Below are 9,734 nucleotides of genomic sequence, written 5' to 3'. Positions count from 1 at the left end.
ATTTCAAATCATATCTATCAGTATGGTTCTGAATTCTTTTTTATTCACTGTAGTCAAAGAAGACACTGTCATTAAATAACCTTTGTGTGTTTAAAAATATGTTTATGAAATCTCTCTTTGTGAATAGAGAGAATTATGAATATAATTTATTAGTTACGGATATAGAGATAGTTAAAATCATATGATTACAAATCATATCTATTATTAGGTTCTGAATTCCTCTTTATCTATGGTAGTCGAAGAAGATGTCTCTTTATTCATAATAGTTGAAGAAGACACTGCTATTAAAAAATCCAGTGTGTATAAAAATATTTTTATTGAACTTCTCCCTGTATATATAGAGAGAGAATCATGAATATGAATTATTAATTATAGATAGAGAGATATTAAAGAATATATGAGTTCAAATAATATCTATTCTTAGGGTTTGGTTCTGAATTTTGAAAATTGATTGAAAAATCAATACCATGTTGATATTTTATTCATCACAAGTGAAATAGATTTAATACAATTGTTTATTTAATACAACATATTATGTGTTAAATAACAATACATAGATGTGTTGTATGAATACACGTATGAATTCAATTATTGACTGTGTTTTACTTGACTAGGATATGTGCTTATCGTTTATGTGTTAGCATTTGTATTATATTAATATAAAACAGTTAGCACATTTCATAGTAAAAAAATAGTACAATTACAATTGAATTCAACACAATTAGTACATTCATACAATATATCTACATATTATTATTTAACACAAAATGTATTATTTGTATTTGTTAATTGTATTTATTTTAAAATAAAAATAATGATATGCTAGTAATTTTGATAAAATATTGTAAGGATATTTAATGCATGAAGACCATATTTACTAAATTATATTATGAACCAGATACAAGATTATTTTATGCCTTTATATTAAAATACTCATTCAGTCCCATCCAAAAGTGTTTTTGGAGGGTTTTATAGTAAATTAAAAAATAATAATATTATATTAGTGAGTGATAGTATGTAAGATAATTTTGATATTTTTATCATTTGTATTTTATGTATAAATTAATTGTATGTATAATAATATATTTGTAATTTATGTAAAAATTAAACGATATTGTGGTATCAATCTATAATTACTTTTTACTATAACAAGAAATAGATACTGTTGAGTGAGATAAAAAGTCTAAAATGATAAAATTATATAGATGCAATATAATAAGAATATGCTCACTTATTTTATTTTAAGGATATCTGATTTTATAAAAATATAAAATATATTCACATAACAATAACATCAATAAAAATACATAAAATATTATTTTCTAAAATATTTTTATAATTTCTCATACATTACAATAAAAATCTCTAAAACTATAAATACTGAACAAACATACTCTAAACATTTGTTTAGATAAAAAATTTTGAAGTTTAAGAATTTTGAAAACTTTCAAGAATAATAATATTTTATAAAATAAAATATAGTAGTATAATATTTGATATGTTATTATCTTAAAATATTACTATAGATAAATAAAGTTAAAATTTCCAAAATATGTAAACAAACAAAGGCTAAAGCCTCTTATAAATAATACACATTTCGCAATTCAAATTGATCACATTTCTTTTCGTACTTTCTCTCTCTAAAAAAACAAGAACAAGAAGAAGAACAAAAATACAATATTAAATCCAAAACCATTAGAATCCTACTCAACAATCTTCTAGTGTTGTCAATGGAGAGTGGTCAAATCGAGTTTTTGTCGCGCACATGGACAATTTCATCCCTCGGAGTCTCTAAGCCGGCTTTTCCTCACAATGTGGCCGCCACCCGAGCCTCAAACGATGACTTTCCGGCCACCCTCCCCATCTCCGGCAACCCCTTTTCCTTTGCTTCTTCCGAAACTTCCAAGCTTGTCTTGGACCGTATTATGTCACAATCCGTAAGTATAATTAAGTTTTTTTTTTTTTTCCGAGTTTAGATCAAGTTTATAATAAGTAAAGAATTAATCACTTGTAATAAACATGGTTTTATTATTATTATTATTATTATTATTATTTGGTAATTTGTGTATGTCAAACTGTAATTGTTGCTTTGGCGGGTACAACATGTGTAGCGCGAGGTATCACCACGCACTTCAGGAAGACAATCTTTGTCGGACAGCCCTCCTGTTTCCCCCTCTGCTGATATATTGGAAGATCATAAGGTACTTTTATATTTTCTTTATTGTTACTATTATAAATCTCTGCTTTATTTTGTTTACCTCTTTTTCTTTTTTTTTTTTTTCTGATAAGATATAATTTTAATAATCTTTTTCCCATATTGCCTATGATTTTTATAAAATATATTTACAAATACAAACAATATATATATATATATATAAACAACATTACAAAAAGTTTAATATGTTTTGAATTAAAAATAATAGTAAAATATTCAAAATTCAAAGGTATTTACATATAAATATTATTAGGAATATTGATGGCAATCATGTGAATATATTATTATATATTTGCATAATGAATACTATAATATGCATGATTTGTTGTGTTTGAAATATTTTTTTTTGGGCAAGTATAAAAAATTATATCGATAATATAAAAAATAATAATTTTATATTGAATTGTTGATACTTTTGTGAGAGAAATGATATAGATACTATACATATTGAGAATTATGTCATAAAAAAAAATTTAGGTGAGGAAACAAACCCATTTATTTTGCATTATTATAAAGTATAACACAATTATAAATGCTCATGCAAAGTAGTTTGTTCAATGTAGTTCATTCAATTTTTTATGTTTTATCCTTTTAAAATAAAAACAATTACAATTTATTTTAACCAAAAAAAAAAAAAGCATTACATATATTCCCTTTTTCTACCAAAAATTAGTATATTTTGAAGTTGGCGCATAATTTTAAAAAATAAATATTTTATTGACAAAGTAATAAAAATAAAAAAGTAATTAGGGTATTTTTGAAAATTTAGTTAGTAATTAAATAAAATAAAAAATATATATAATAAAAGTAACGATAATTATGATAATTAAGTGTTGAATGAAGGATAATTAAATGTTGAATATTTGACTTTGCCAAATTAGTAATTCGATAAATTTAACGAATGAACAAACAAAAAAAAATAAAAACAAATTTGGTGGATGAAAAGAATAATATATACGAATAGATTGAATATTGAAAAAATTGCAGACAATTGTTAATTTAAAGCTCCATTTATACAGTGATTTTTGAAAATTTAAAGATTTGTTTTAAGAATAATAAATTAAAAATTAATACTTGATTTAATATCTTGAACTATGAAACAGTTATGTGATAAAATATTTAAAAAAAAAAATTATTAGTATCAAAACTTTCAAAAATATCTATTTTTACTATCTCGTCGCTCGTGTCGTAGAATTGTTTGTTAAGCAATTCGACCGGCAACAACCAATCGAAGAGTTGCACCGCCGCGACTGTCTCCAGCGGAAAAACAGTCGGGCGGTGGTTGAAGGAGCGGAGAGAAAAGAAGAAAGAAGAAGTGAGAATGCAGAATGCGCAGCTCCACGCCGCCATTTCTGTGGCGGGCGTGGCTGCCGCAGTCGCCGCAATTGTTGCAGCCACGGCTGCGTCGTCTTCCCGGACGGGAAAGGGCGAGCAAATTACAAAGACCGACATGGCTGTTGCATCTGCCGCCACATTGGTTGCCGCACAATGCGTTGAAGCGGCCGAGGGATTGGGCGCGGAGCGCGACCACTTGACTTCGGTGGTGACCTCGGCTGTCAATGTCCGGTCGCCCAACGACATCATGACCTTGACGGCTGCCGCCGCTACAGGTGCGTACGTTCGTATTAAATATTGAGTCGGAAAATTTACAATTTTAGTCCCGTATATAATATTTTATACTCTTTCCGTCAACTTAGAAAGTATACATATTTTTATTTTGGGACGTCTAATTACAAAGTAACCATTTCATTAAATACTCCATTTTTTTTCACAAATATCCCTACTTTACATCATATCATTACTTTTATAAAAAAAAAGTAAGGACAAAAATGTCATTACATTACTTTTACCTACCCACTATAATTAAATACTATTATTTTTTAAACTCCGCGTCAAAAGTAAACGTATACTTTTTACTTGGACGAAGGGAGTATTTTTTATCAGTCATCTAAAAATATGTTCATTTGATGTTTTAGGCATGTGTTTTTATGTTGATGGATAATAATTGGTACTTTTGTATTTTACAAGAAAAGAATAGTATATACAAAATGGACAATTAATAGATATTCGCTTCGTCAGCTTCTAAGGGTCACATTTACCTTTTTTTATCATTGTATTTATCATTAAAAATATTCTTATATTTTTATAATTTTTTGTACATATGTCCTTCTATTAGTATTATAAGACACTAATGAAAATATTTTTGTAATTTTTTTTTTAATTTGTACTACATTTTGATATAATAATTAATATTCAAAGATTAACACGCAAAAAGTAAATTAGATCTTTAGAGCCGGACAGATGTAATATAATTTTTTACTAAAAAAAGTATAAATACTTTTGGATGAAAGATTGGTGTATTAGTGATTTATGTATCCGTTTATTTTTCTTATTTAGATTAAGAAATAGAAATATTTCATGTGTGATAGGTAGTATGCAAAAATGTATTGATTAAAGGAAAACTGTATTTTTAGTCCGGTAATGGTCTCTCTTATCATTTTAGTTTCGCAATTGAAGTTTGTGTAGAAATGATCTTGTAATTGATTTTTTTTTTTTGCACAATTGATAATTCGGCGATTGTGTAAAAAAAAAAATCACATACTAAACAATTTTTTTATAGAAATGATCTTGTAATTGATTTTTTTGGCACAATTGATAATTCGGCGATTGTGTAAAAAAAAAAAATTACATACTAAACAATTTTTTTATATGTTATAGCTACGAATCTAAAATGATAAAAGAGTCCATTACAATACTAAAAAAATAGTTTTCCCTTAATTAAAATATCTTAAAAGTAAATTGTAATAATATTTTATTACAGCATTCTCGTAATATATGCTAAATTAGAAAATGAATATATTATTTCTAAGATGAGATAAATCATCGTTTGATGAGTTCGAACTATTAAAATTTTTCGATAAAAATGATCTCAAAATAAATTATTGTAGCTCTTCGGGGTGTCGCAACATTAAAGGCTCGGGCATTAAAGGAAGCATCCAATGTTGCATCGACTATCCTGGAAGACAAAATGACGAGCAACAATGGATGCTCGAATGACAATTTGAACGAAAAATTTGCCTCTGGAGAAAAATTCCTTGGAATTTGTAGTCGAGAGCTCCTTGCCGGCGGAGGCGAGCTACTTAAGCGAACTCGAAAGGGTAACTTTAATTTTGAGTCCCCTAAATATATATTTACTTAGAGAGATTACTATACTTAAATTACAATTTCAAATAAGATATTAATACTAAAAAATAATAATAATAAATCAATCGACAAATATTTGAATTCTATTTATTTTAATATTCTTTTTGGTGCTTTATTATACAATTCTCATAATTTTATGTAAAAATATATTTAGTTTTTCTCACATAATATTACGTAAATTCCATTATTTATATCAAAAACAAAAACTTAAGTATTCATTAAAAAAAAATATCACATTCTTTCCGGTTGCTTTATTATACAATTCCCATAATTTTATGTAAAAATATAATTAATTTTTTTTCTCACAAAATATTATGTAAATTCTATTATTTATATCAAAAATAAAAACTGAAATAATCATTAAAAAGAGTATCACAAATAAAAACAATAATTATGTAAATTTAGGATTTAATATTTTTGTTCATATATCAAATAAATAAACATGTTCTTCCCATATAATAATTTGGGTGTAATGAATGGTGAGTGCAGGTGATTTACATTGGAAAATAGTGTCAGTTTACATCAACAAATTGGGACAGGTAAGGCTTTTAGATTTCATATATAATTGAAGAAAAATTATTTGATAAGATTGGAGTGAATTATTAAAAGTTAAAGTTACAAAAATAATTTGCTTTTGAGGAAATATATATGAATATTAAAGTGTGACACAATAAAATAATTTTATATAATTTAATTGATTAGGTGATGCTAAAGATGAAGAGTAGACATGTTGCTGGGACAGTCACCAAAAAGAAAAAGAGTAAGTCATTTTTATTTTTTTTTTCGTGATTTAAAAATTGCATAACATTTTTTTATATTTTAAAATATATTTCACATTTTTTTAATGATAATTTTGTGCAATATTTTCGAAAATATGAGAAACTTCTAATAGGGGTTGAGGATCTTTGGTCGCATTTATATATATAATTTTTTTACTTAATTTATTTTGTATGATATTTTAAGATAGGGACCAAAAATAGGATTAATGAGCATTTCTTCTAATTTGGGGGTTTATGAAAGCAACATTTGTAATCTTTTTCACGGTCGAAATTTGAAGACATTGTGGTCGAGGTGTTGAAGGATATTCCGGCGTGGCCTGGCCGTGAAGTCGTGGAGGATGGCGAGCAACGGAGATACTTTGCGCTAAAGACAGTTGCACGAGGTGTAGTTGAGTTCGAGTGCATGAACCTAAGGGAGTATGACATATGGACTCAAGGGGTTTCGAGGTTGCTCGCCATTACAACAACATATAAAAACAACAACAACAATATTATTTGAACTAAAACTATATATATATATATGTATGTATATGCATTTTTTGTGTGTAATAAGTGTAAGTGTTTATGATAGATTTTGTAATGTATATTGTATGCATGCAACCGAGCAAAATGTTTGGGTTTCAAATATTCTTTTACTATTCCGTCTGTATTTTTAATAAAAATATATTATTTTATATTGATCTTTTTCTTTCCTTTCTTTTTCTTAAAAAAATTAATTATTGTATTATAAAAAATTATTTTTTTTCAGCAACAAGATAATTTATAAGAGGTCACATATCTTAGTATATTAATTTTGTTGAAACTTGGCTTACAAAATTTGATGGGACCCAATCCATTAAGCTGCTATGAATTGTGCTAAAAAAATGATTTGAGGTGTGCTTGGTTTGTAGTTATATTTGTGTTTTGTTATTTAAATAATAGTTAGATGTGATATTTTGTAAAGATAATCTTATCTTTTTTATAATAAATCATAGAGATTATATAGTTAAAACATTGGAAAAAAATATATATATAACAAAGAACTGAATCTAGATGTGTTTAGATTTTTTATTTTGATTTTTATTTTGAATATTTTATATGAATCATAACAATTGAGTAATAAAAAGATAAATATATATACTGAGTAAAACAAATTATTATTTATTTATTTATTTATTATTATTATTATTATTATTATTATTTGTGAACATGGTGGTTTGGTCAAAAAGTTTTGAGGAGATCTCATTTTGAGTTGGGAATAGATTTGGGACAAAGTGGGGGTTACCATTTCCCTTTAGTTATTGAAGTTTTGGATATATATAAAGTGAAGTGAAGTGAATTTGATGTGTTTTTAGCACTTTGCTTTAATGTCATGAATTTATTTATATTTTAAAGAATACATTCTTTTTCTTTTAGATTTTTTAAAAAATAATATCTTGAATTGCTTTATTATACCAATCATGCTTTGGAAATGTTTATAAAGTTTTGATTTTTATTGGTTTAGGTGAAATCATTGGTAAGTGTAATATTTTATATGAATTTTATATATATATATATATATATATATGTTTATTAAAACCGATTAGATTACATCATATTGGGATAAAAAAAAAAAAAAAAAAGAACCTTAAAGCATTTGTATAGTTGTTTGGATAATTGAAATCAACTATGGCAATATAAGAACAAATTAAGCTTTAATCAAAAGGGTGTGTTTGTTTAGGGTTTGGATTTTGAGTTGGGATTTGAATAGTAAAAATTTTGAATTTGAATAGTTATATGATGTGATATAAATGGGTGTTGATGTGATGTTTTGAATGTAAAATTGATTTTTAGTATAATATAAAAAATAAAAAATAGGTGTTTGATGTGATGTTTTTGGAGGGAAAAAATGGGATGAACAGTGGATTGGAAATCCAATCCCCCAAACAAACACACCCTTAATTCAATATATGATTTTTGAATTGTGAGTTTATTTTATTTTATTGTTATTCCATTTACCAAAATTCAAATGCATGTATGGGCTCTCGTTTGGATCGATCAAACCAAGCATTTATCAAGCTATAAGCCCACAATCTTGTTCTAATCCGGCTTAAGCCCAAGCCCAATCCCGAGCGCAAGCCAAGTTCGAGTTCAGGCCCATTCGAAAATACGAACTTACAATGACTTTTCTAACCACACATTTGTACCACTTTAACAAGTCTTATTTATTTTGTTCTTGCAATGTTAAAAAAAAATAATGTGTATTTAATTATTTAATAACTATATTTTAATAAAATATATAATATGAATATCATATTGTAAAGAATAAAATTTTACATAATACAAATAAATAAATAAAATATAAATATTTATTAATAATTAACATAAATTAACTTGACAAATAAATGAAAAGTTTTGAATATATATAAATTTATTTATTTATTGAGGAGAAATGTAGAAATAAAAGATTTTGAATGAGCTTTTAGTAGGTCCATATAATATACTAATATTTTAGAAAAGAATTGAAAGTATAGTGTCAACCGACAGTGAAACATCAATCAATCAGACTAGTTTTTTTTTTTAATCACGATGATTCGTTTATCTTTTCCATATCATTAGTAGACATTGCATGTTTAGTCCTTCAATTTCAAAATTATGACATAAGTAGTTCCACAGGATTCGCATGTGTGGCTAACATGTGACGACGTATAAGTAGTTCCAACACTTCGATGCATTTTGTATTTTTGTTTTTAAATAAATGGTATCTAAAAGAAGTATTTTTTCAATTCAAAATATTTTTTCAAAAAAATTAATATATTACTCATATTTATTATTTTTATATTATCTACATAATTTTTTATATTTTACATCAAAAAACATCATTTCAAACTATTTCACTGAACAACCACAATCATCTCCTAGAAAATTTACATGGAAGCTTCTAAATACTTTTTTTTTTTTTTCCCATAGTTTTAATAATAGGTGATGATCATGAAAACATAAAAATTTGAGTATAAATTATATAATGCGGAAATAAATAAGAGAGGACATGCCCAAGAGTCAATTTGCCAATCGAGCAATTTGCCGATCATTTTTATCCTTTGTTTATCTCGCTAGAAAAATATATTCTATACGCTTGCAATAGCCGTAATTCATGTCCTTATCCTTTGGCTGTACGTGGGACATCAGTTGTGTGAATATCGGCCAAAAAAACATAAATAGCGACTTTTGTAAATATGTAGAACGTATTTTTTCAATGAGATAAATAAATGACAAAAATATAATTGAGTATACATGGATAATATTTCTTACAATTTTCTCCTTAATTAGTTAACTTGCCTTGAATTAATTAATTCCAAAGGTGCAAATACTTATAGTCCAAGTATTGGACCAAAATTTGGCCCAATGATGCATATAGTTAACTCAGTTGTTATTTAAGCTCAATTAGTAGATGATTCAATCAATTAATTATTTTCTTGATCCATTAATGTACTTTCTTGGTTCCTATGTAAAATACATATTTTGTTATTTTCGTTTGACCAAATACAAGGTATATATGTATATTAATAAATGTGACT

At 26.1% G+C, this 9,734-nt stretch overlaps 1 protein-coding gene across 1 annotated transcript; it reads left to right on the top strand.

Moving 5' to 3' along the window:
• The first annotated feature begins 1,627 nt into the window (after positions 1 to 1,627).
• LOC127266548 (VAN3-binding protein-like) lies at positions 1,628 to 6,835 on the top strand. Its single transcript, XM_051296816.1, has 7 exons — positions 1,628 to 1,937; positions 2,112 to 2,201; positions 3,408 to 3,825; positions 5,164 to 5,373; positions 5,909 to 5,958; positions 6,122 to 6,179; positions 6,477 to 6,835. Exons 1-7 carry the CDS (start codon positions 1,731 to 1,733, stop codon positions 6,695 to 6,697), a joined length of 1,254 nt encoding a protein of 417 aa, XP_051152773.1. The 5' UTR covers positions 1,628 to 1,730; the 3' UTR covers positions 6,698 to 6,835.
• Positions 6,836 to 9,734: the final 2,899 nt, after the last annotated feature.

Source organism: Andrographis paniculata, unplaced genomic scaffold (genome assembly GCF_009805555.1).
Source record: "Andrographis paniculata isolate CXL003 unplaced genomic scaffold, ASM980555v1 Contig76END, whole genome shotgun sequence".
Classification (NCBI taxonomy): domain Eukaryota; kingdom Viridiplantae; phylum Streptophyta; class Magnoliopsida; order Lamiales; family Acanthaceae; genus Andrographis; species Andrographis paniculata.
The sequence above is the reverse complement of the archived record's forward strand: the minus strand, read 5'-3'. Positions and strand labels throughout refer to the sequence as shown.